Source organism: Sphaeramia orbicularis, chromosome 20 (genome assembly GCF_902148855.1).
Source record: "Sphaeramia orbicularis chromosome 20, fSphaOr1.1, whole genome shotgun sequence".
Classification (NCBI taxonomy): Eukaryota; Metazoa; Chordata; class Actinopteri; order Kurtiformes; family Apogonidae; genus Sphaeramia; species Sphaeramia orbicularis.
In genome coordinates, this window is record NC_043976.1 from 39,299,354 (window position 1) to 39,327,135 (window position 27,782).

Genomic DNA, 27,782 nt, shown 5'->3' on the forward strand with positions numbered 1-27,782 from the left:
ATATAATCACTTTTAGAATTAACTCAGGTATCGCGGAGGTTTAAGGAGGTCATGGATGAACAGTAGACGCTCCAGAAGAAACAGCGTTGACTCCAACTTCGGCTTTATTCGGTTAAACTTTAATGAACTCACATCTTCGTCTTAATAACAACGGGCACAAAAATAGGGAATTAGGAATCAGGAAGTGATGGCGTCGTCCTTGGAGAGTTGATTGGTTTGTGATTCCTTCCTCTTTTTGCAAAGGACGTCTCAAGCTCTCACTTCTGACTTGAATGTAAAGCTGAAGCATCTGCGAACATTTGTGTAGAGACGCGATTGAAGAACCGATCACTGCGAGCTTAGACTAATGGAAAAGTTGAAACTGTGGCTTCAAAGTGTGATCGTTTTGTCATTTTCGGCTGCTCGAAGGAAATAAAATCCATTTTCTGAAGCTGTGCTGTCAGATTTAAAGAGTCGCATATCGTTAGCCTCATATCAAGTCATATTTTTGGCCAAATTGTGATACCTGTGTAACTTTAGTCTGTTAACACTGCTGCAGATTTCACAATTTGACCAAAATTTGACTTAGGCAATTATTCTACAAGGCTAACGATATGCTAAAGCTAGGGCTGTCAAAATTAACACATTAATGCAGATTAATCCATCATCATTGATACATCTGATTAATAATTTTAATCGTTTGACAGTGCTAGTATAGACGCTATTGAAGAACTGATCACTGCGAGCTTAGACTAATGGAAAAGTTGAAATTGTTGCTTCAAAGTGGGATTGTTTTGTCGTTTATGGCCGCTTGAAGGAAATAAAATTTGTTTTCTGAAGCTGTACCGTCAGATTTAAAGCGTCGCATATCGTTAGCCTCGTAGCAAAAATGCAAAAAAGTCAAAAAGCAGAGCATTTTCTCACATGTTAACACAACATGACACTTAGACTAATGGAAAAGTTGAAATTATTGCTTCAAAGTGGGATCGTTTTGTCGTTTTTGCCCACTTGAAGGAAATAAAATCAGTTTTTTCCAGCTATATTGTCAGATTTAAAGTGGCGCGTATCATTAGCCTCATAGCAAAAATGCAAAAAAAGTCACATTTTTGGTCAAATTGTGATTCCTGTGTAAGTTTAGTCTCCAAACACTGCTGCAGATTTCACAATTTGGCCAAAAATATGACGAGGGCAATTATGCTACAAGGCTAACGATATGTTAAAGCTAGGGCTGTCAAAATTAAGGCATTAACGCAGATTAATCCATCGTCATTGATTAATCTGATTACCTCCGCCAAGGAGGTTATGTTTTTGCCAGGGTTTGTTTGTTTGTTTGTCTGTCCGTTAGTGTGCAACATAACTCAAAAAGTTATGGACAGATTTGGGTGAAATTTTCAGGGTTTGTTGGAAATGGGATAAGGAAGAAATTATTAAATTTTGGTGGTGATCGGGGGTGGGGGGGCCCACGGGGGGGGGCCACTGATCAGCCTTGGCGGAGGTCTGCGCTCTCCGAGTGCTTCTAGTTAATAATTTTAATCGTTTGACAGCACTAGTATAGATGCTATTGAAGAACCGATCACTGCGAGCTTAGACTAATGGAAAAGTTGAAATTATTGCTTCAAAGTGGGATCGTTTAGTCGTTTTTGCCCACTTGAAGGAAATAAAATCCATTTTCTGAAGTTATACTGTCAGATTCAAAGTGTCGCATATCGTTAGCCTCATATCAAGTCATATTTTTGGTCAAATTGTGATACCTGCGTAACTTTAGTCTCCAAACACTGATGCTTCATTTTATGCAGATTTCACAGTTTGACCAAAAATATGACTTAGGCAATTATGCTACGAGGCTAACGATATGTTAAAGCTAGGGCTGTCAAAATTAACGTAGTAACACAGATTAATCCATCGTCATGATTAATCTGATTAGAAATTTTAAGTCCATTAACCCATCTGCAGCACAGAATGACTCTGAACGTCTCTGCCAACGCATTTGGGTCAGCTTGTCCAAGTAGAGTTAGCATTGCACATGATCAAATGGTCAGTTGATCCAGTCGTGACAGGCAGCAGAACCAACCAATAAAGATGGAAGACACTAAACAGCACGTTGGTCCTCTGGATGGAAATATGAGGACAAAAAAAACCAAGACGGAACAGTTGTTTACAGTTGATTTGTTGAAAGTAGTTGTTTTTCCATTGGACATCTGCGCAAAACTTTACCAATATTTGCTAAATATCGAAAAACTAGAAGTGCATAATGTCAGTGTTTCCATTAAATCACAAATGCGATGATTTGTTTATTATCACAAGATGACACGAGAAGTCATTCCTTAAACATGGCGACAAATGTAAATATGGTGTTGATTTACAGATATATTCATTATTTTTATTATATATTACCCCTCTATCTCGTACTAAATTAAAAAATGGCCACTTGAAGGAAATAAAATCCATTTTCTGAAGTTACACTGTCAGATTCGAAGTGTCGCATATCGTTAGCCTCATAGCAAAAATGCCAAAAAGTCACATTTTTGTGTAAAATAATCAACAAAATGAGAAAATATTTACAAAATAATTAGTAAAATGAATGAAATATTCAACATAAATGAACAAAAATGAACAAGCTAATCACAAAATGTATAAGATAATCAACAAAATGAGTATAAGTAACCAAAATAATCAATAAAAAAAATCAACATAATGAACAAAAATGAACAAATTAATCATAAAATGTTTAAAATAATCAACAAAATCAGCAAAAGTGAACAAAATAATCAATAAAATGAACAAAATAAACAACATAATAAACAAATTAATCACAAAATGTGTAAAATATTCATCAAAATGAGTAAAAATGAACGAAATAATCAATAAAATAAAAATAATCAACATAATGAACATAAATGAACAAATGAATCACAAAATGATAAAATAATCAACAAATGAGTAAAAATGACTAAAAATAATCAATAAAATGACAAAAATAATCCACATAATGAACAAAAATGAACAAATTAATCACAAAATGTTTGAAATAATCAACAAAATGAGTAAAAATGAACAAAATAATCAATAAAACGCACTAAATAATCAACCTAATGAACAAATGAATCACAAAATGTGTAAAATATTCATCAAAATGAGCAAAAATGAACAAGCTTATCAACATAATGAACAAAAATGGACAACTTAGTCACAAAATATGACTTTTTTTTTAGTTTCTACCTGTTTCAGAGTCCTAAAACTGACCCAGACATTAGCCTTCACATGTTTTAAAATCTGTCAGTGATGTGGTCTGTGGTTGGACATTTATAAATCTTTCTTTTTGTGTATTTTTTATTTTAGGAAGCAGTGTTTGAGTGTCGTTGCAGACTGGAAGAAGGCGTGAACCTGCGACGCCGTGTAAACGTACATAAATGTGGCTTCACTCAGTTATTCTATTGTGTTTCAGGACTCAACGCAGAAGGTGAGATGTGAAATTTGCATTCCATTTCTGAGCGGTTTAGTGATGTGGCAGCAAAATTTCATATGCGGGGGCGGTTGTGGTAAGAAATTACTATTAAGAAGTCGAATACTGAGCTTTTTATGTCTTTTATAAGATCATTTCTCAGCATATTTTAAGCAATAGAATTCTGCAGGTCCATAAAAAGTAATATATCTGCAAAAAAAAACAATTAAAGACAAAACAGAGCTTGTGTTTTGTTGATATTTCATACACAGGATTTTCAATGGTGGTATTTCTTAATATGCAACAAAGAGTTACTTCCATCTAGTGGACAGTACATGTATTACATGTCATATTCTGTGCAGGAGGGACGGGATTTAAGGACGTTATTTTAGCTTTTTCATACATCTGCACCTGATTTTCTGAATATGTTTATGTTCATTTGTAGTTTGACTTTGTTCCTGTAAAACTGCAAGAACAGAAGGTTCCAGAAAATAATAAATATAATATACTAAATAAATACTGTAAAAGATTAACCCTCAGGTGTTGCAATAATTTTATACACTTCGGAGTCAATTGGGGAAAAAATAAATTACTTAATAAAAAAAATAAATAAATAAATATATATATATATATATATATATATATATATTTTTTTTTTTTTTTTTTTTTCTGTATAAATCTGTTAAACAACTTCAGTCCTTCTCAAAACTACCAAAATTTTAATCATTTTAGGTATTTTAACCTTTTAAATGCCTGTTTGATCACTTGAAGCCACTGAAAAATACACAAAAAATTTGTTATTTTCTATATAACAAATGGTTGGTGTCTTTTTGTTTAGTTGAATGTGTTTCATTAACTTTAGTATTGATTGAAACCATCAAATATTGATTAATTATCAGGATTTTAACTCTTTAAGTGCCAGTTTAATTACATGACACTAATAAGTTTTAGGGAAAAATACACTAAAAATGTGTTGTTTTCCAAATAATAAATGTTTGGTATCTGCGATGTTTGGTGTTGTTTTTTAATCAGTGTTGGACATGTCACAGATTATCCATAATATTGACTTTGGTGCAGTATTGGTTTCTGTGTAACATCAGATTTAACATTTACTACCCTCTTTATTCATTCAGGACAGAAATGTCCAAATTTTGCTGATAAATAAATAAATAAATAAATAGTACAAATATAATTCTTATACAGGTCATTTTTGTGTATCTTTTATGATTAAAACATTCTGTATAAATCTGTTAAACAAGTTCAGTCCTTCTCAAAACTACCAAAAATTCAATCATTTTAGGTTTTTTAACCCTTTAAATGCCAGTTTAATTACTTAAAGTCACTGAAAAATACACAAAAAATTAGTTATTTTCTATATTGGAAATGTTTGGGTTCTTTTTTTGTTTTTAGGTAAATATTTTGATCACCTTCAGTCCTGATAAAAACTATCAAATATTGATTAATTATCAGGATTTTAACTCTTTAAATGCCAGTTTAATTACATGATACTAATAAGTTTTAGGGAAAAATACACTAAAAATGTGTTGTTTTCCAAATAATAAATGTTTGGTATCTGGGTTTTTTTTTTTTTTTTTTTTTTTTTCAGTCTTGGGCATGTCAAAGATTATTGAAAATATTGACTTTGGTGCATTATTGGTTTTTGTGTAACATCAGATTTAACATTTACTACCCTCTTCATTCAGTCAGGACAGAAATGTCCAAATTTTGCTAATAAATAAATAAATAAATAAATAAATAGTACAAATATAATACTTATAGAGGTAATTTTTTTATGATTAAACCATTTGGCATAAATCTGTTAAACAAGTTCAGTCCTTCTCAAAACTACCAAAAATTCAATCATTTTAGATATTTCAACCCTTTAAATGCCTGTTTAATTACTTAAAGTCACTGAAAAATACACAAAAAAATGAGTTATTTTCTATATAACAAATGTTTGGTGTCTTTTTTTGTTGTGATTAAATATTTTGATCAAATATCAAATATTGATTACCAGGATTTTAACTCTTTAAATGCCAGTTTAATTACATGATGTTAATAAGTTTTAGGGAAAAATACACAAAAAATGACTTGTTTTCCATAAAACAAATGTTCCTTATCTGGGGTTTTTCTTCTTTTTTTTTCAGTCTTGAATATTTCAAAGATTATCCAAATATTAACTCTGGTGCATTATTAGTTTTCGTGTCACATCAGATTTAATATTTACTACCCTCTTCATTCATTCAGGACAGAAATGTCAATTAGCTGATATAAATATAGTAACAAATAATACACTGATTACATGGAAAATATCTCATTTTTTGTGTATTTTTTCATAATTAAAGCATCAAAAGTCAAAAACACAAGCATCGAACCATCTTTATTGTAATGTGGCAGCGTGTAGACTTTTATTTTCAGGCTTTTAAACCGTACAGTGGACTTAATCCCAAAGATACAACCCAGAAATAAATAGTGTATAGTTTATTTATTATTTATCCATTGGAACTATAATAGCACATTAAAAAGGACACACATGGTACAGGTATAGTTTCCACCACGACTGGATGAAGGTTTAAAAAGGGCTAACGCTGTGGTCCGACTGCCGGTTTTCCATGCACGCTCACATTAATTTGGCATAAAACCAGTACGATCCAGTCCCAGGGTCCAGTTTGACCTGTTAAACCTCACACGACACTTGGTGAAATGACATGGGAAGTGTTTATCACATGACTGGAGCATTTTGGCCTCATTAAAGCAGACGTAAAACCTGTTAGTTTGCAAGAAATGACGGTAAATCCTCGTCTCCAGTAAATAAAAACCAGCAGCTGTCGATAGAAGTGTTTATCGCAATCCCTATTTAGCCGAGTCCGAGTCCGGGTCCGGGTCCGGGTCGAGGCTGTAGTAAAAATACCGACAGTGTTTTCTTGTGCATGTGAATATTCTGCAAAATGTGAACGCTTGGCTTCCAGAACCTTCTAAAACAGAATGGAAAGGGTCAAGTCCGGGTCCTCCGATGGGTTCGGTGGGTGGGTGGGTGGGCCGTGGTGGTCCTAGCCATCCAGAGGTTTTCCCAGGTACACCATGGTGACCTCGGTGTTGCCGTAAACCGCAGACACGGCGGGGAACAGGCAGGCTTTGGGCAGGCCGCGAAACGCCACGCCCAGGAACTCGAAACCCCTCTCGAAGGCCAGCGTCTTGTCGTCCATGTCTAGGATGACTCGTATTCTTTCACCGATCTGCAGATGAAAACAGTTACTATGATTATGGAGAAACGAGGCAGGTTTAGGTGTAAATACAGACCTGATCAAAATCTTAAGACAGTTGAAAAATAGCTAGAATTTACCTTTTGCACATTTGGATCTTAATGCGGTTTTAAGTAGAGCTACAATATACAAAAGCAAGAAGGGGGAGTGAGACAAAAAGCACTTTGAAAAAGTCATTTATTGAAAACAACAAGTAAACTGAAATAGGCTGTTTATCAGCTGATCAAAAGTTTAAGACCGCAGGCTATAAAAGCCAAAATCTGCTCAAAATTCTCATTTTCTGTCGGGCATTCACACGGTCATGCCCTCCTGATGGCTGAAGCTAAGAAGCTTTCTCTTCTTGAACGTGGTCGGATTGTCGAGCTGCATAAGCGAGGCCTCTCGCAGCGTGCCATTGCTGCTGAGGTTGGACGCAGTAAGACAGTCATTCTAAATTTTTGGACAGATCCTGAGCATTATGGAACAAAAAAGTCAAGTGGTAGACCCAAAAAAATTACACCTGCGCTGAGCCAGAGGATCCGACTGACTGTCCGTCAAGACACAGGGCAGTCCTCCACCCAAATGAAGGCCCTTACTGGTGCCGACTGCAGCGCAATAACCATCAGACGGCATCTGCGGGAAAAGGGTTTCAAAAACAAAAAACGAATTCAAAGACCTCGTCTCCTACAACGCCACAAAACTGCCCGTTTAGACTTTGCCAGGGAGCATCAAACATGGGACACTGAAAGGTGGAAAAAAGTTTTATTCTCTGATGAGAAAAAATTGAACCTTGACGGTCCAGATGGCTTCCAACGTTACTGGCATGACAAGGAGATCCCACCTGAGATGTTTTCTACCCGGCACAGTGGAGGGGGGTCCATCATGATCTGAGGTGCTTTTTCATTCAGTGGAACACTGGAGCTTCAGGTGGTGCAGGGTCGTCAAACAGCGGCTGGTTACGTGCAGATGTTGCAGCGGGCATCCCTCATGACTGAGGGCCCTCGTCTGTGTGGTAACAGCTGGGTTTAAAAACAGGACAACTCTGCAGTTCACAATGCTCGCTTGACAAAGGACTTCTTCAGGGAGAATAACATCACTCTTCTGGACCATCCCGCATGTTCCCCTGATTTAAATCCCATAGCGAACATTTGGGGATGGATGGCAAGGGAAGTTTATAAAAATGGCCATCAGTTCCAGACAGTTGATGCCCTTCGTGAAGCCATCTTCACCACTTGGAGCAATGTTCCCACCAGCCTCCTGGAAACACTCGCATCAAGCATGCCCAAACGAATTTTTGAAGTGATTAACAAGAACGGTGGAGCTACTCATTACTGAGTCCTACTGAGAAAATTTTTTGTTCTGGTTTGGAGAGTTTTTTGTAATTTTTTGAGCAATGGTCTTAAACTTTTGATCAGCTGATAAACAGCCTATTTCAGTTTACTTGTTGTTTTCAATAAATGACTTTTTCAAAGTGCTTTTTGTCTCACTCCCCCTTCTTGCTTTTGTATATTGTAGCTCTACTTAAAACCTCATTAAGATCCAAATGTGCAAAAGGTAAATTCTTGCTATTTTTCAACTGGTCTTAAGATTTTGATCAGGTCTGTACAGTCATGTGCAAAAGACAACATTAGGTTTAATATGTGAAATATGAACAGCAGTAAAAATGAAGGTTTCAGGTTAAAACAGCTTCTGTCTATTCTATATCTATATTCTATTATCAACAAAATGAATAAAATGAGTAAAAATGACCAAAATAATCAATAAAATGAACCAAATAATCAACATAATGAAAATCATAATCACAAAATGTATAAAATAATCAATGATATGAGTTAAAATTAACAAAAATAATCAGTAAAATGAACAAAAATTAACAAATGAATCACAAAATATATAAAATAATCAACAAAATGAGTAAATAGCAACAAAATAAATTATTTTGTTAATTTTTATTGATTATTTTAAATAATCAATAAAATGAACAAAATAATCAAGATAATGAAAAAAATGAACAAATTAATCACAAAATGAGTATAAATGAATAAAATAATCAATAAAATGAACAAACTAATCACAAAATGTATAAAACATGATCAACAAAATTTGTAAAAATGACCAAAATAATTTTTAAAATGAACAAAATAATCAACATAATGAACAAAAAGTAACAAAATAATCACAGAATTTATAAAATAATCAACAAAATTTGTAAAACTGAACTAAAAATAGGCAGACGTCCATCCTCCAGGAGTCTGGGTCTGCTCCAGGTTTCTGCTGTTAAAGGGAAGTTTTTCCTTCCACTGTCACCAGTCACAAGTGTTTGCTCCTGGAGGATTCTGTTGGGTTTCTGTAAATTGACTTAGTCTGGTTTTGACCAACTCTATATATAAAATGTCAAGAGATAACTTTTTTTGTGACCTGGCGCTATATAAATAAAATTTGATTGATTGAGTGATTTAATTGGTTTTCCCCTTTAAGTCGCTTTGGAAAAAAGCGTCTGCCAAATGCGTAAACATAAACATAAAATAATCAAAAAAATGAACAAAATAAACATAATGAACAAAAATGAAGAAATAAATCAAAATGTATAAAATCAACAAAATGCGCAAAAATGAACAAAATAATCAATGAAATGAACAAAATAATCAACATAATGAACAAAAATGAACAAATTAATAACAAAATATATAAAATAATCAAGAAAATGAGTAGAAATGACCAAAATAATCAAAAAATGAACAAAATAAACATAATGAACAAAAATGAAGAAATAAATCAAAATGTGTAAAATAATCAACACAATGAACAAAAATGAACAAATAATCTACAAAATGAGTAAAAATGACCAAAATAATCAATGAAATGAACAGAATAATCAACATAATGAACAAAAATGAACCAATGAATCAAAATGTATAAAATAATCAACAAAATGAGTAAAAATGTCCAAAATAATTAATAAAATTAACAAAATAATCAACAATTGGAACTGAAGTGGAGCTTATGTAGAAAACTAATTTTAGTCTTTCGAGAAATAAACTTTTTATTCCTTTTGGGACCTTTTTCCCTCTCCCTCATATATAGAGAGGATCATTTTACCTCCACTATTCTTCAGAATATTAGCGTAAATATTAGAAAACCCGACCCAGTCTTGACTAACAGTGGGAGCGTCATCCGTTACCTGATACTTGGGCGCGTTGTTGCATTGTGGGAAGTTTCCGTTGACCTCCCCGTTGTGGAGCAGGTTGTTGTCCACCAGGTTCCAGCCCCAGCTCTGGTCGTCGCTGCCCAGCAGGGCCACGTAGCCCTGGCACTGCATGGACGCCCGCTTGGTGGCGATGCCGATCACCGCCACCGTGCCCAGAGGCCCCTCCCACCAGATCTCCCAGGCGTGGCGTCCTTCCGAGAAGCCGATCTTGCCCCGCGCTCCGTCCGTGCTCTGGGCGATGGGGTTACGATGCAGGGTGAAGCCGTTCTTCTTCACGTAAACGTTACGAGAACAGTCGTGGGAGCTGAGAGCGTGTTGGAAAGCCTTGAGCTGCAGAGGACAGGAAATGGAATCATGACCCAGGCGTGAAAAGATTCACCCTAAAGGGAAATTACATGTTATTCAGGGTATCTGCAGGATTGATGAAGATGAATTTATGACTTTTGTTGTGTTTGGTCACATTTCAGACCTTACACTCACATTAATAACAGTCCAAAAGGTCTGCATAGTTATTATAAACCAGTATGCATGGAAAATACACAAAAGCATACACTAAAATATACAAAAACTATGCAAAAATATACAATGAAAAACACAACAAATGCACTAAAATATAAAAAACGTTTAGAAAACCCACATAAAAGATGCTAAAATACACTAAAATGTGCTAAAATACACAAATAACACCCTAAAAATGCACAAAAACTATGCAAAAATACACAAAATATACAATGAAAAACACAATAAATGCACTAAAACATAAAAAACGCTTAGAAAACCCAAGTAAAAGATGCTAAAATACACTAAAACGTGCTAAAAATACACAAATAACACCCTAAAAATGCACAAAAACTATGCAAAAATACACAACATATACAATGAAAAACACAACAAATGCACTAAAATATAAAAAACGCTTAGAAAACCAACGTAAAAGATGCTAAAATACACTAAAATGTGCTCAAAATACACAAATAACACCCTAAAAGTGCACAAAAACTATGCAAAAATACACAATATATAATGAAAAACACAACAAATGCACTTAAACATGAAAAATGCTAAGAAAACCCACGTAAAATATACTAAAATACATTAAAATGTGCTAAAATACACAAATAAGACACTAAAATACACAACTCTGCAAAAATACACAAAAAATACAACAACTATGCAAAAATACACTAAATATACAATGAAAGACACAACAAATACACTAGAATATAAAAAATGCTCAGAAAACCCATGTCAAATATGCTAAAATACACTAAAATGTGCTAAAATACACTAAAATACACAAATCACACTCTTAAATAGTAACAAAAAAAAAAAAAAACTATGCTAAAATACACTGAAAAACATAATAAATGCACTAAACTATACAACAAATGCTAAAATCCCATAAAAATATACTGAAATATAATAAAATATGCTAAAAAGAACACAAATAATCCACTAAAATGTTTATGTTTATGTTTACGCATTTGGCAGACGCTTTTTTCCAAAGCGATTTACAGGGGAAAACCAATACACTATAATCCACTAAAACATACATAAAGTATGCAAAAATACACTAAAATATCTTGTTCAGTGTTTACATACTCACATGTTGCTGTTGTGTGACTTTCTGCCTCTCCTTATTGAACCTATTCCTAAATAAAGCACTTTTTTGGGCAAAATATAAAGTAATTGGCTGATAATTTATTCCATACTTCAGCAAATTTAGCCTATATTATCCTGAAACACTGATTTTCGGACATGAATCCTCTTTATTTAACCCTGTAGACAATAATACAGTAGAAACACAGGGATCCACATGGAGGCTGTGACAGTGCTGTGATACTGTAATTAAAGGGTCGTGATTTTAGAACCAAATCTTGCAGTTCTAGTCTGTTCTGATGGTCTGTGCTGAATGAATTTTAAGAATAATCCATATTTAGTGAAATAATCCTGATTTTCACTCATCTTGTTCAGTGTTTACATACTTACATGTTGCTGTTGTGTGACTTTCTGCCACTCCTTATTGAATCTATTCTTAAATAAAGCACTTTTCTGGCTAAAATAAAGACTAATTGACTCTTAATTCAATCCATACTTAAGTCATTTTTTTCTGGATTATCCTGAAACACTGATTTTCAGACATGAATCCACTTTATTTAACCCTGTAGACAATGATACAGTATAAACACAGGGATCTACATGAAGGCTGTGACAATGTTGTGATACTGTAATAATAATTACAACTGTATAATAATTATAACTGTATAATAATAATACAGTAATAATAATAATAATCCCAATTTTAACTCATCTTGTTCAGAGTTTACATACTCACATGTTGCTGTTGTGTGACTTTCTGCCACTCCTTATTGAATCTATTCCTCAATAAAGCACTTTTCTGGCTAACATATAGACTAATTGACTCATAATTCAATCCATACTTAAGTCATTTTAGTCTGAATTATCCTGAAACACCTATTTTTAGACATGAATCCTCTTTATTGAAACCTGTAGACAATAATACAGTATAAACACAGGGATCTACATTGAAGCTGTGACAGTGTTGTGATATTGTGATAATAGTAACAACTGTATAATAATAATAATAATAATAATAATAATAATAATAATAATAATAATAATAATCCATATTTAGTGAAATAATCCTGATTTTAACTCATCTTGTTCAGTGTTTACATACTTACATGTTGCTGTTGTGTGACTTTCTGTCACTCCTTCTTGAATCTATTCCTAAATGAAGCACTTTTTTGACAAAATATAGACTAATTGACTCATAATTCAATCCGCACTTAAGTAATCTTTGTCTGTACTATCCTGAAACACTGATTTTTAGATATGAATCCACTTTATTTGACCCTGTAGACAATAATACAGTATAAACACTGGAATCTACATGGAGGCTGTGACAGTGTTGTGATACTGTAATAATAATTATAACTGTATAATAATAATAATAATAATAATAATAATAATAATAATAATAATAATAACGGTATTATAATAATAATAATAATAATAACAATAATAATAACGGTATAATAATAATAATAATAATTATTATTATTATTATTATTATTATTAATAGTAATAATAATCCTAATTTTCACTCATCTTGTTCAGTGTTTACATACTCACATGCTTCTGCTGTGTGACTTTCTGCCACTCCTTATTGAATCTATTCCAAAATAAAGCACTATTTTGGCTAAATATAGACTAACTGACAGATAATTCAATGCACACTTAAGTAATCTTAGTCTGGATTATCCTGAAACCCCTATTTTTAGACATGAATCCTCTGTATTGAACCCTGTGGACAATAATACAGTATAAACACACACTGTGACAGTGTTGTGATTCCGCAGTGGCCGTGTGTCCCCAGTGGGGGTCTGGGCTCTGGGGGTCTGGGGGTGTCAGCTGGACCTACTTTGCCCCGGTACGTGGGCAGGTTGCAGAGGATGTCGGACCGCAGCGCCTCTTCGCTCAGGGACCGGCCGGACAGGCTGCGCCACACCTCACTGTTCTCATCCGCCAGGATGTTATTCCAGTGCCAACAAACCAGCGAACACCGCATGAGATCCGACAGCTCCAGATAGGAGAAGATGTGCTCCAGGACCCGGGCCGGCAGCCGCCCGGCCACCCCCGCGGTTCCCCCGGCTCCTCCGGCCGCAGAGCCCGCGGAGCTACAACCAGAAGCCGCCGCCGCCGCTGCACCCAGACAGGACGAGGCTCCTCCGCCACCGGCTGCCGCCGACATGATAGGCCCGCAGTCCCCGACGACCCCGGTCCGATGATGATCTGCACCGTAAAGCACACGGAGGACGACTACAAACGGACAGAAGTGGACATTTTAAGGGAAATAAATCACAGATGGACTGAGTTCAACGTCAAACCACAACAGAGTGGACGAAGAGCGGATCAATGGAGGAATGGAAGCGATGCGTCCAGGTCCTGGAAGAGGCACGGCACGGTTCGGCTCGGAATCCAGGAATTACGAAAAATTAAATTATTATAAACTCCGACTCAGATACATTTGAAGAATAGTAACCGACTGCAGAGGTGATAAATCCCACAGAGCAGGGAAAGACCCTGTAGATGTTTAGTATTTGTGTGTCCTTCCAGGACCTGAGAGGAGCCATGACTGATGAACTCAGACCTGTTCTACTGAAGTACAGCACAGGTTACAGGTTTCATGTGCAAAAGGCCTCATTCAGTGGAAAAACAGGACATAACAGAAATAAGATTAACTATTTGACTTTCAATCAGATTCATGGTCGGAAAATATAATGGTAAAATAATGTATATAATAAAACATCTGATTTTTTTTTTTTTAAATAAACTTTATTGAAAGACTATAAAATTACAATCAAACATTACAGGCAACAAGCAATGACAGATGAACTCAGATCTGTTCTACTGTTGCAGAATCAGGACATTTTACACATATTTAATGTTAAAACATTGTAATTCAGTGGCAGAACAGTACATAATACCAGAAATAAGATTCAATATTTGACTTTCAATCAGGGTCGAGGTTGGAAAATATGAGCATTTTGAAATAATATATATAAAAAAAAACACCTGATTTTTTATTTTTTTTTAATAAACTTTATTGAAGGACTATAACATTACAATCAAACATTACAGGCAACAGGCAATGACAGATGAACTCAGATCTGTTCTACTGTTGCAGTATTGGGACATTTTACACATATTTAATGTTAAAACATTGTAATTCAGTAGCAAAAACAGCACAAAAAAGCAGATAATATCAGAAATAAGATGAATGATTTAACTTTAAAATCAGACTCATGGCTGGAAAATATATGACTTTTTTTTTTTTAATAATGTATTATGTATTTATATATATATATATATATATATATATATATATATATATATATATATATATATATATATATATATATTTTTTTTTTTTTTTTAATTTAATAAACTTTATTGAAGGACTACAACATTACAGTCAAACATTACAGGTAACAATGACAGATTTACTCAGGTAATTTCTAGTGTTGCAATATTGGAATATTTTACACCTATTTAATGTTACAATGTTGTAATTCCGTGGCAAAAACAGCACAAAAAGCAAAGAACATCACAAATACGATAACTTATTTGACTTTCATCAGATTCAGGATTGGAAAATATGAGTATCTTTAATGTATAAAATAAAATAACTAATTTATTTCTTAATAAATTTTATTGAAGGACTATGACATTAAACATTACAGGTAACAATGACAGATTAACTCTGATAATTTCTAGTGTTACACTATTGGGACATTTTACATATTTAATGTTAAAACATTGTAATTTAGTGGCAAAAGCAGCAGACAAAAGCAAATAAAATCATGAATAACACAAATTATCTTACTTCCATCAGCTTCATGGTCTGAAAATTTGTGCATTTTCAAATAATGTAATAACTGATTTTGATTACAAGTTTGGTAATCTGTAAATGATAGTTAATAAAGCGAATGAGGTTAATAACTGGCAGTTTACTAGGAAACAGACTGCATAAAATACATTTAATATTTAAAATTAAATGGTGTCAGAGAGGACTACCCTATGTTAATGTCAGCCTTATATATGGTACTGTAATTTTTTTTCAAGGATTTGTGTTTGTGAATGTGAAATTTCCCTAATAAAATAAAAAGACTGATTACAAATGATTCGTTCGTCTGTATGGTCAAAATATGTAATTGTGTTCTTGTCTGTAATTTCAGTGGTTAACTTGGCAGAGACGTAACATGTGATATGGGTCCAAAGGGAAAGAGATTAAGGGCAATAATAAATGAATAAATGTTTGAGTTTTCTTTACAAAATGCACATGGGAAAAATATTTTGCTTGTGTTTAACTTTAACAACTGTGTTGTTAAAACTAACCTTTAACGATTAATTCATTAATAAAGTTATATAAGCTCTGATAGATATTGAGAGGACACTGGTCCAGTCCCTGGGAAAGACGCCTACTTGGTACGATAAGGTCACTGAGCATTTTCTTAATTCTTTTTTTTAATGTAAGCCGACAATGAGCTTCCCCTGTCTCAAAGACGAGCAGCTGCCACTGATATGTATATATATATATATGTATATATATATATATATATATATATATATATATATATATATATATATATATATAAAAGAATATGAAATAAAAATGAATTATTCCTCAAATTTATTGCGCAATCCTTGCATTTTGTGGCTGTCAAATATGTGGAATAAATGGTAGTTTGGTTTATATTTGGGGGAAAAAAACAACACATCTTAAAATGAACTTTACAAAGTTTATGTTAAAAATTCCAATGCATGTGTAACTTTGACAATTAATTTAAAAAATAAACAAGTGTAAGAATGTGAAATAATCAATTCCTACACAAACTTATTACATAATACTTGTTTTGTGACTGGTAAAAATTTGCAATAAAAAATAGTTTGGCTTATGTTTGCAAGTTTTCTAGTGTATAAATGGTATTTAGCTGGTAAAACAAATAAGGGTAATAATAGTCAGTTTCCTAGAAATCCGACTGCATTAAATACACTCAGTTTATAAGATGAAACCGTGTCTAATTAACAGCTGAAATATGAGAGGGAGAAAAGAGTGTCAGAGAGGATTAGCTTATGTTAGCATTAGCATTACATGCTGCTGTACAGCGGCGGACCACGTGACCACTACACGGAAGTGACGCGGGGTGCTCAAAAGAGTTCAGCAAGCATCTGGGAGCAAAACAGCAGCTCGCGGATCTTCACACTGACCAGCAGAGCCAAAGGTAACGGTGTATCGGCCGCTCACATCCGTCAGCAGTTAGTTACCGTCGGGTTTGTAGCTTGTTGCGTTCGCGGTTGCGGTGCTGGGACGGGCACCGCTGGCCGGCTGCCGCCGCTGCCTCCGGGGCTCCGCGGCCTGTTGACAAGCTGTCCCCAACGGGCTGCTGTCCGGGACGGTCCAGCGGCTCAGCGCGGCCGGACAGGTGATCAGCGGGTCGGGTCGAACACCGGGACCCTCCGCACAAACCCCCCCGGAGGCTAACAGCGGCTCCGACGGCTGCTACAACCTGGAAGCTAAGCTAGCTAGTGATAACAAAAAGTCCCGCTACGTTCACCTTCTCCCAGCGCAAACCTTTCAGAAGTGTCTGGCAGAAAGGTTGCCATCTTTATTTTTGCGGTGAACGCATGAAAACAGGTAGACGAGCACATCTGGACAGCAAGGGTAGAATAATAATAAAAATAAAAATAATAACAGTAATAATAATAAGGAAACTGACAATGAACCGCTTTCACTTTTCGCTGTTACGGACCGTTTATTTATTTATTTATTTATTTATTTATTTATTTATTTATTTTTGGTGTAGCGTGAGACAGAAATAAATCTGATAAACTATTAATTAACTAACCAATAAAAAAAATACAGATGTGTCTTTTTTAAACATACAAATTAAACCCTTAGCATCTGTATAAAATGTCTGTTCATTTTGCACTGGTATTTTTTGTAAACTGCAGTGTGTTTTATTTTTAATTTGTCAGTTTTTATAACAGCATGGAGCTTAAATTGTATTTGTTGTCTACTGTTCTTTTATTTTTCCAGTGGTTCGAATGGAGATATTTGGTTATTATTTTCATATCACTTTTATATGAATGAATGTAGGTAAATGATTTGATGCTTTGGGCGACCACTAGATGGCAACACACAGGAGATTCTAATCAAATACCAAAGAAGTGTGAAGCAATTTTCCTTAAGATCAGTGGTTTTTGCTCTTGCTAATGCTATATAATTTTATTTTGCTCGAATTATTGTTATCCCAATGTGAAATTGTGTGGCTTTAGAGTTTACTTGTACTTAAATTGCCAAATGAAACAATTGCAATTTGTTTTTTTGTTTTGTTTTTCTTAGTTTATCTAATTTTACTCCTGAATGTGTTGCTGTTAAACAAATGTTTTATTGTTACATTAGTTTTTAATGTTCATCCTCTAGATTTTTTTAAAGTTCTGTCATGTTTTTACTATAAAGAAGAGTTAAAAAACAACTGTCATTTACATCATTTTCATTTTGTTTCAAAGAACTAAGTTTGCACTCATGCTAATATTTAACCTAATCTTAAATCAAAATACAGTGAATGAAGGAATTATTTAAAACCAATTATTTTGTTCATTCACCTTTTACTCAGGACAAAAAGTCAGCCTCTAGAATCTGTTTTTGTTGCTCTTCATTTCCTTTTTGTGCCGGGAAAGAGAGAAAAAAAAACAAAACATTAATTTTATATATGTATGTATAGATAGATAGATAACTGTTTACAACCATTTGTGACATTATTTTTGTGTATCACCCAGCTCTGCATGTCATAAAAGAAACAAAAAAATCAAGGAAATCCCTGAGGTGTACCTGTCGTATGTTTTTTTTTTTTGTTGTTTTTTTTACCACAGTGTGATTGTAAACCTGTAAGGAATAAAAGCAGAAGAATGTTCTAAAATGTTAACGTGTCATTGCAGCCTCGGTGAGCAGGCGACCACAATGAACCCGGTTTACAGCCCTGCACCAACAGGGGTCCCCTTTACCAACCCTAAAGGTATAAGTTACCCAGGTAAAGCCCCCTTGCCCTCAGCACAGTCATGACGTTTACACGCTGTCTGATGTAAACTGTATGGACAAAAGTATGTGGACATATTTAATTCAGGTGATTCTTTTCTTACAGGGGTCTGGGATACAAAACAATAATGACTAATGACATAATAAAGTTTTATATTGGGATAAATATCATTACATTAGTTAGTTTGGTTTAAATTGTTATCTTTGTTTCCAAAATGCCTCAGAGATGATTTTACTTAATTCCTCTCAACATTCTTTTTTTTTTTAATCCATGACTGGGATTTTAATTGTCCTACGTCTAAATTTCTAAAATATTTTTCCTGCTCTGTCTGTAAATAATTTTCTACCACAACTAACCATCTACTCTCTTCCCATCTTACTTAGAAAGAAAACTATCCCATTAAACTTTAAGGAAGTACTGATTTTAATAAATTATATAGACAAAAATATTGAGATGTATCATGTCTACAGCTGTAAGATGTCCTGTTCATGATGATTTGAGATAAAAACATCAATATTTCCTTAAAGTTTAATGGGAGATTTTTCTTTCTAGGTGAGATGTGAAGAAAGTAGATGGTTGGTTGTGGTAGAAAATTGTTATTTACAGTCAGAGCATGAAAAATATTTTAGAAATTTAGAGGTAGAACATTTAAAATTATAGTCAAGGATTTAAAAAACAAATCAATGCTCAGAGAAGTTAATTAAAAACCATCTCTAGAGCATTTTTGAAGCAAAGATAACAACTTAAACCAAACTAACCAGTGCAATACAACTATATTCTGTCATAAGTCATTATTGTTTTGTATCCCAGACCTCTGTTAGAAAAGAAACACCTGAATTCAACATGTCCACATACTTTTGTCCACATAGTGTATGTGAGTGGTGTTTAAGTGTTTTTTTTTCTTCATTTTGTGCTGTTTGTAGCTGGGTTTCCTGTCGGTTATGCAGCAGCAGCTCCAGCCTACACCCCCAGTGTTTACCCCGGAGCAAACCCACCGTTCCCCAGCGGTAAGAAGGATTTAAGATACTCCATGAAGGTTGTGTTCTTTAATCTGGTCTGATGGGTGTAAACATGATCTGTTGTAACTATAGTTGGAATGTTTTTTATTCAGTCTGTGTTGCATGTTGTGCATTTTTTTTTTAATTTATTGACTATTTTGTCAATTTTATATCATTTTCTTACTCTTTTTGTTCTGTTCATTTTATTGATTATTTTATTCATTTCATGTTAGTTTTCCTGTTTATTTTTTTTATTATGTTCATCCTCTATCAATGTCGTTTTTTCTTCATTTTCTTTTCTTCTTAAATTTTTGTTTATTAACTTGATTATTTTGTTCATTTTCTTTCTTTCTTTATTTATTTTTGTTGAGGTTTTTTTTTGTTCATTTTTTTTCATTTTCCTCATTATTTTGTAAATTTTCATTCATTGTTTTGATTATGTTTTTCATTTTCTGGACTATTTTGTTATATTTTTTTTAATTTTTCTCAATTGTTTATTGATTCTGTTGATTACTTTATTCATTTTTAGTTTATGTTGTGTGCATTTTATTCTATTTTCATTTTATACAGAATTTTTTAAACATTTGTTCATTGTCTTGATATTTTTATTTCTTGTCTGTTTTATCCATTTTTGTTCATTTTTCATTATTATATTGATTTTCTTGATTGTTAGGTTCCTTTTCTTAATTACTTTGTTATTATTTTTGTTCATTTTTTGATTCACTACTGGTGCTGGTCGTCTTCAACCAGGACAGTGGATTAAATTGGAAAATAAACTTTTCAAAGCCAGTTCCATCCACTTTACATGATTGAATGTGCTGTGTTTTACAAAAGTGATGTGTTTACCTCAGACATAGTGAAATGTAGGAAAACGAAACCCACTTTATTCATTCCTTCTTAAACACTGATGTATTTATCCTCCTCCGTCTTCAGGCTACGCTCCAGGTACTCCATTCAAAATGTCCTGTTCTCCAAACACTGGGACGGTGCCTCCATACTCCTCCTCACCAAACCCCTACCAGACAGCTGTGTACCCGGTCAGGAGCACCTACCCCCAACAGAACCCCTATGCACAGGTCAGAACCAGTCTGTCCATACCGGGCCATGGAGTTTAGCACTTCATAAGCTGTGCAACTAGGGGTGGGGTGGGGTGGGGTGGTAGGGGCAGTAGTTATATACGTGGGTGTGTGGTCCACAACTAACACAACTAATGCTGGGGTGAAATGAAAGTGAAACCTAACATGCTTTCAATGTCCGACTCCCGGCTTCTATTCCTCTCTTATACAGTGGATCTTACACGAAATTTTCACAACTTCTAACCTGTATCCACTGGACCCCCTCCACATGAATTTGTCACGTCCACTCCCCCTTTACGGCGCTCCAGTTTGCATTATAAGGTTATTTTGACTGACATCAGTCTGGTCAAAACCGAACCATTTCCAGGCTAGTGATGTGGACCCACGTCTGCTATGAAATCATCCACTGAGACACAGACTCCTGCGTAGTTCCTCCATGTGAGACCATGTTGTGTTTTGGGTGCCACCCAGAGTCTGCTGAGTCACCACAAGACTGAATCCTGCCCACTGATTGGCCTCTGAGGCATGCATTCGGCCAATGAAGACTTTCATGCACTTCTCCTTTACCGTCTATGCACCGTCTGTTTTCTTTTTGAGACAGTATGAATACTCGATTATGTAAAATTGCACATCGTCAAATCAACATTCACCATATTATCGTAGGTGATACATATCGCCCACCTCTATGTGTAACACAAAACTACTACTACTATAAAAACACATACTAAAGGGTCTGATCAAGTGGTAACACATGGGCACATTTGGTGTTCAACAGACTAACTTATATGCGTGTATTATAAATATTTGAGTCGGTATTTATAAGCAGTTTATTAACATTTTGTATAACAAAATTTGGGGATATAAAGTTTGTAGGTAAAAAATGTCAAATTACTGCTTGGTAACACGTGGACTTGAAACGGACATCAATTTTTTAAGCTTTGTGCAAACATTCAAAACATGCTGCTCTCAACAGAAATTGATATCAAGTATGATGAAACCTTTTAGATATTATGTTCAACTATGCTGAAAATAAATTTTGGAGTAAAATATTTAAAAGTCTCTCTTTTATTGACATGAGAATGTGGTAGCATGTGGACAGGTTGCCATAGTAACACGTGGACGACTCTTTACCATCGTATGCATCACCCAAAATGTTGAGTTATTTTGGTTTTGTATTGTTTCAGGCACTAATACCTTCACAACAACAAGGCACTTACTACACACAGCCGCTGTACGCCGCTCCGCCTCATGTTATCCATCACACAACAGTCGTCCAGCCCAATGGGATGCCTGCAGCCATGTATGCCCCGCCCATCCCGCCTGCACGCCCTAATGGTGTTGCCATGGGAATGGTAGCCGGCACTACCATGGCCATGTCCGCAGGTGAGCAGCCGGTTTCCAGTTCATTATGGATTCATTCTATGTTACCATGACGAAAGGACATTTTTTAAAATCAGATTAAGTTTTTTAGAACCCAAAGTTGGTCAATAGGGCAGTATTATTTTTTGTTTGTTTGTTTGTTTGTCTGTTAGCAAGATAACTCTAAAAGTTATGGAAAAATTTTGATGAAATTTTCAGGAAATGCTGATACTGGCATAAAGAGCAAATGATGAAATTTTGGTGGTGATTCGGCGGGGGGGGGGGGGGGGGGGGGGGGGGGGGGGACTGATGTGCCTTGGCGGAGCTCTGCGCTCTCCAAGTGCTTTTCTAGTTTTTGATAATACTTTTTGTTCTACTTTAATTTCTAAATTTTTTTGCAATTATGAAACATAATTTTAGATGTTTATAGCATAATACAATGTGTATGGGTTTTCCTAAGGCCGATGCAGATTTCTTAAAATTTGGTCAGTCGATGGCCAATATCTACGTCCGATTTTTGAAGCCGATATTTAAGGGCGATTTTTTTTTTTTTTTTTTTTTTTTTTTTTTTTTTTTTTCAAAGCACATTGACAGTAAAATACAATTGAAACACTCAGATAATTAAGATTTTTATGCAGCAATATAAATGAAATTATTATTACACGTATTGAACTTCAGGTGCTGCCCACACAGGTGCCCGATCAAATATCTTATAACATTTTTACTACTGATCAAATATCGGCTTTCAAAAAAGAAAAAAAAAAAAGTGGATATTGAAAAAAATCGACACATTGGCCGGCTGATATATCAGTCTACCTCGATATGTATTCCTGTAGATGTGTATTTTACCACAGTGATAAAGTGCTGTGCTGGAAAAATTTGAATACGACCCTTAAAAGTACTTGAAAAAGTGCTTGAGTTTGACCTTGAAAAATGTGTTTGAACCCTGTTTAACTCTGTGAGACTATGCCACGCCCTTCCAGTCTGAAGCAGATCAACAGTTCTCGATGAAAAAGGTCCTCTTTCATGAGGCAGATGCTTCTGGTGAAGAGCGGACTCCAGAAGTTTGAGTGGTTTTATGAGTCAGAGTAGCTCCACATCTGCTCAAATCTCATTTCATTGATCGGACTCGGAGGTTTTTTCTATCTCATGAGTCAATGGCCTCAGGGTTCACTTCCCTTTTCCAGCAGCACTCTCAGTATTTAATGGCTGCGTTCAATAAAGGCATGAAATATTAGACTTGTTTGTGTGCTGTTAGGTTAAGAACAGTGTGTTTGTCTGTACTTGTGACGTAGATGCAGATCAAATCACATTTTATGACTACTCTGTGCTGAAAACCAGGACATTTCAAAGGCTTCACAGACCTTTTCTTGCTCTGCAATGTGTAGATATTAAGCAGATTCATGTCACATATTCAGTCTTACATGGACAAAAGTATGTGGACACGTTGAATTCAGGTGTTTCTTTTTGAACAGGGGTCTGGGATACAAAACGATAATGACAAAAATCCTAGCATAGTTTTATATTGGGATAAATATCATTGCATTGGTTATTTTGGTTTAAATTTTTCATCAAATCTGTCAAACCTCAGTCATATCCTCAGTATCATGAATCTGCAAGTCTTTCTGTGATTACTCACCTGAATCTCTTGCATTACGGTGAACAGTTTCTTCGTGCCATCCACCGTAAACAAACTATGTGTTTACAAACAAGCCGGGAGGTCACTCGGGCATCTTCGAAATTTTGTCGCAACATGCATTGTGGGAAGCAAAGGCTCGCACAGCTGCAGCTGGAACAGACACGATCAGAAACGGCAGGAACTCCCTTCCTTCTGTGCATATTCCTCCAGCAGTTTCCGTGTGTTTGTTTCATCTGTATAATACCATATGGTTGCGTTGCCGCTGTCAGGTGGCTGGGCGAACCTCCGTTTCCCACAATGCACGTCCGAAGATGCCCGAGTGACATCCCAGGTCGGTTTGTAAACACATGGTTTGTTTATGGTGGATGGCACTAAGAAACTGTTCTCTGTAATGCAAGAGATTCAGGTGAGTAATCACAGACAGACTTACAGATTCCTGATACTGAGGATATGACTGAGGTTTGACAGATTTGATGAAAAATTGGTCACGAAAGTCTCCAGCACCTTTTAAATTATCTTTGCTTCTAAAATGCTTCAGAAACATTTTTTTTTTTCTTAATTTTTCTCAACATTGATTTTTTATCTTTGTCCTTGACTATGATTTTAAATGTTCTACCTCTAAAGTTTTATATTTTTCATGCTCTGACTGTAAATAATAATTTTCTACCACATCTAACCATCTACTTTCTTCACATTTCACTAAGGAAGAAAAATCTCCCATTAAACTTAAAGGAAATATTGATGTTTATAAACTATGTGGACAAAAGTATTGGGACACATCATGTCTGCAGCTGTAAGATGTCCTGTTCATGATGATTTGAGATAAAAACATCAATATTATACTATTTACTGTCAGAGCATGAAAAATATTGTCGAAATTTAGAGGTCGCTGGTTTTACTTAATTTTTCTCAACATTGATTTTTTTTTTAAATTTTATCCATGACTATGATTTTAAATGTTCTACCTCTAAATTTCTAAAATATTTTTCATGCTCTGACTGTAAATAATAATATTCTACCACAGCTAACCATCTACTTTCTTTACATTTCACTAAGGAAGAAAAATCGGCCATTAAACTTTAAGGAAATATTGATGTTTTTATCTCAAATCAGTATGAACAGGACATCTTACAGCTGTAGACATGATGTGTTCCATCCATTTTTCCACAAAAAAAATAATCAACAAAATGAATAAATGAATGAATATAAGCAACAAAACAAGTTAAAAAAATTAACAAAATAAGGAATAAAATGGGACAAAAATGCACAAACATAAGCAGCAAAATCAGTGAAAAAGGAATGAAAATGAGATAAAATTAACAAAAACTGACCAAAATGAGCAAGAAAATTAACAAAAAATAAACATAAATAAGTAGCACAATGAACAAAAAAAAATCTAAATGATTTTTTTGTCCCTTTTTGTCTTGTAATATTTCTAATATTTGTACATTTGATGTTGTGCTGGTACTGGAAACAATTTTTTTTTGAGGGTTGTGTCCGAGGGATCAGTAAAGTTGCATCTAATCTAATATAGGTCAACTTTATTTCTATAGCACATTTAAAACAATTCAAAGTGCTGTAGAAATCTGCAGATAAAAATGCAAGATATGCTAAAACTAGTAAAATAAGAATAAACACAAAATATGCTAAAACTGATAAAAACAGATTCACAGTAACAGGATAAATAGCATCGAAAACATCTAATCTAAGAATACTAGTCATAGAAAACATGAAGACATTTTTTACTGTTGCAGGATTTTTACACAAACGGTTATTTTGCACGGTCTTTTTTTTTTTTTTTTTTTTTTTTTTTTTTTAATGATTTAGATTTGTTTCCTTCTTCTTCTCAGGAACATTGTTGACGACTCCCTCACCAGCGCCCGTCGCCCCTCACCCGGTCACCATGCCAACATATCGGCCCCCCAGGGACACCCAGCTACAGCTACGTGCCCCCCCAGTGGTGAACACCAGGCTGGTGAGTGTGGATTTGTGTTTTCAGTTTGTCCGTGTGTGAGTGTAATCTGCAGCAGGTTTATCGTCCTGTCAGATTTACCAAAAAAACTGAAATACATTTGAAACGATAGAGTGGAGGTTTGAGTATGTCTACAAGAACAGTTTTAGTTGATTATTTTGTTCATTTTTACCTCCACCAGGAGGTATTGTGATCGCTTTGCTTTGTGTGTTTGTGTGCGTGCTTGTTTGTTTGTTTGTTTGTTTGTTAGCAGGATAACTCAAAAAGTTATGGATGGATTTTCATGAAATTTTCATGAAATGTTGATATTGGCACAAGGAGGAAATGATGAAATTTTGGTGGTGATCGGGGGGGACAGATCTATCTTGGCAGAGGTCTGCACTCTCAGAGTGCTTTTCTTGATATTAATTTTGGTCATTTTATTAATTTTGATTAATTTTGTTTATTTTGTTCATTTTTATTCATTTTGTTAATTATTTTGTTCATTTTGTTGATTATTTTGTTCATTATATTCATTTTGTTTATTTTGTTCATTTTTATTCATTTTGATCATTTTGTTCATTTTCGTTCATTTTATTTATTTGTTCATTTGTATTCCTTTTGTTAATTATTTTGTTCATTTTGTTCACTATTTTGTTCATTTTATTCATTTTTGTTGATTCTTTTGTTTATTTTATTCATTTGTGATTGGTATTCATTTCATTAATTTTGTTGATTATTTTGTTCATTTTGTTGATTCTTTTGTTCATTTTTAGTCATTTTGTTGATTCTTTTGTTCATTTTGTTGATTCTTTTGTTCATTTTTAGTCATTTACTTAATATTTTGTTCATTTTGTTGAATATTTTGTTCATTTTTATTCATTTTGTTGATTCTTTCGTTTATTTCATTCATTTTGTTGATTTTTATTCATTTCCATTCATTTTGTTGATTATTTTGTTCATTTGCGATCAATTTGTTGTTTAGTTTGTTTTTAGGTTGTTTTGTTCATTTCACTGAACTTTTTCTGTTTGTTTTTGCTTCGTGACGACGCTCTTATTAAATGTTTTCAATATTTTTTTACTGCTATAAGACATCAGAAAAATGCCTTGCCGTAAACCTCGTATTGTCTGAACAAATCTACACCGCTCTAACCATGCCATTTTCGTTGTCGTTGCTGTTTGTTTGTTATTTGTTGTGCGTGTGCAGGTGAGCGGACGGCAGATATGCATTGACGCTCCACTCCAGTGTTTGTTCGCTGTGGGTGGGAGGACCTGCCCCGCCGGCGTCTGCGACCAGTACTCTTCTTCCAACATAATGTGAATCTTTAACCCAACAACATCGACCGAGGCCCACGTCAACCACGGAGAGAGAGGAGGGGGATTGGGGGATGGGGGGGGGGGGTGAAGAATTGGCCCCACCTACGCCCCCCTAGTTAATGGAATAAGGCTGCATTCCACGCCGCCGCTGCTGCATAACCCACGTCGAACAGCAAAGCCTCCATGCAGACTTTTATTTCACGGACACTCACGCAGGTTTATTTTCCAGCTTCGACTCTTTAAAGTGGTGAAAAAGGGGAGTGTTTTTTTTTTTCGTTCCTGTTCTTTCGTTTCGGGGGTACATATGACGTTGAATGCATGTGTATATACAGTATATAGATATATGAAGTAACGCTAGCTCAATCTACCTGCTGTGACAGATGCAAAGTCAACAAAAGGCACACATCCAAAGGAACTAAAACATAGTAATAATAATAATCTGCAACGCTGACTTCACCAGTGACCATGTCTTAAATGTGAAAGAAATAACAGAAACGTGCTCATGCAAAAACATACGAACCTGCGCCCGCCAGCGCAGAACAAACGGTATTTTCACTGCTTGTATTTTAGGAAGTGACGCTAGGTTTTTATTATTTCTCTCAGTGATGCAGTGTATGCATTTTGTTCATATCATTTTTGTATTTTAGGGAGAAAAAAAAAACACACATGGGATTTGTGGGGAGTTTTTGCCTCTGACTGACGGCCATTCCATCACTTTAACTTTCACTTTGGTTGGTTTTTTATCAGCTTCTCCAATCCTCCTTCTTCCCTTTCTTCTTTTCTCCTCCTTCTTCCTCTCTTGTCTCCTCTTCCTCTCTCCTCCTCTTCTCTTTCCTATCGTCTCCACTCTTCCTCTTTTTCCTCTTCCTCCTCCTCCTCCTCCTCCTCCTCCCTCCTCATCTTCTCCACTCCCTCTTTTTCTCCTCCCTTCTCCTTCTTCTCTTTCT

The 27,782-nt window shown here is 34.8% G+C and overlaps 2 protein-coding genes across 4 annotated transcripts; one reads left to right on the plus strand and one right to left on the minus strand.

Annotated features, from left to right (window-relative positions):
- Window positions 1–5,784: 5,784 nt before the first annotated feature.
- Window positions 5,785–14,015, minus strand: fbxo45 (F-box protein 45). The gene is made up of 3 exons (XM_030123713.1): window positions 13,317–14,015; window positions 9,845–10,201; window positions 5,785–6,657 (listed from the first exon to the last, which is right to left on the minus strand). Exons 1-3 carry the CDS (start codon window positions 13,644–13,646, stop codon window positions 6,472–6,474), a joined length of 873 nt encoding a protein of 290 aa, XP_029979573.1. The 5' UTR covers window positions 13,647–14,015; the 3' UTR covers window positions 5,785–6,471.
- Window positions 14,016–16,593: 2,578 nt separating this feature from the next.
- Window positions 16,594–27,498, plus strand: fam168b (family with sequence similarity 168 member B). 3 transcript variants are annotated; one of them, XM_030123715.1, is made up of 7 exons: window positions 16,594–16,680; window positions 18,398–18,489; window positions 19,419–19,502; window positions 20,427–20,569; window positions 21,754–21,952; window positions 25,418–25,542; window positions 26,726–27,498. In XM_030123715.1, exons 2-7 carry the CDS (start codon window positions 18,420–18,422, stop codon window positions 26,837–26,839), a joined length of 735 nt encoding a protein of 244 aa, XP_029979575.1. In that variant the 5' UTR covers window positions 16,594–16,680; window positions 18,398–18,419; the 3' UTR covers window positions 26,840–27,498. The 3 variants fall into 3 exon arrangements, with proteins under 3 accessions (XP_029979575.1, XP_029979577.1, XP_029979576.1); XM_030123717.1 differs by having other exon boundaries at window positions 25,418–25,533; window positions 26,719–27,498; XM_030123716.1 differs by having other exon boundaries at window positions 16,602–16,714.
- Window positions 27,499–27,782: the final 284 nt, after the last annotated feature.

Coding starts and splice junctions, on each gene's coding strand:
- fbxo45 (XM_030123713.1), bottom strand. CDS start 13,646: ATGTCGGCGGCAGCCGGTGGCGGAGGAGCCTCGTCCTGTCTGGGTGCA. Junction 10,202..13,316: donor TGCCCACGTACCGGGGCAAA/GTAGGTCCAGCT, acceptor TGTCCTCTGCAG/CTCAAGGCTTTCCAACACGC. Junction 6,658..9,844: donor ACAACGCGCCCAAGTATCAG/GTAACGGATGAC, acceptor TTTCATCTGCAG/ATCGGTGAAAGAATACGAGT.
- fam168b (XM_030123715.1), top strand. CDS start 18,420: ATGAACCCGGTTTACAGCCCTGCACCAACAGGGGTCCCCTTTACCAAC. Junction 21,953..25,417: donor TACCATGGCCATGTCCGCAG/GTGAGCAGCCGG, acceptor TCTTCTTCTCAG/GAACATTGTTGACGACTCCC. Junction 25,543..26,725: donor CAGTGGTGAACACCAGGCTG/GTGAGTGTGGAT, acceptor GTGCGTGTGCAG/GTGAGCGGACGGCAGATATG.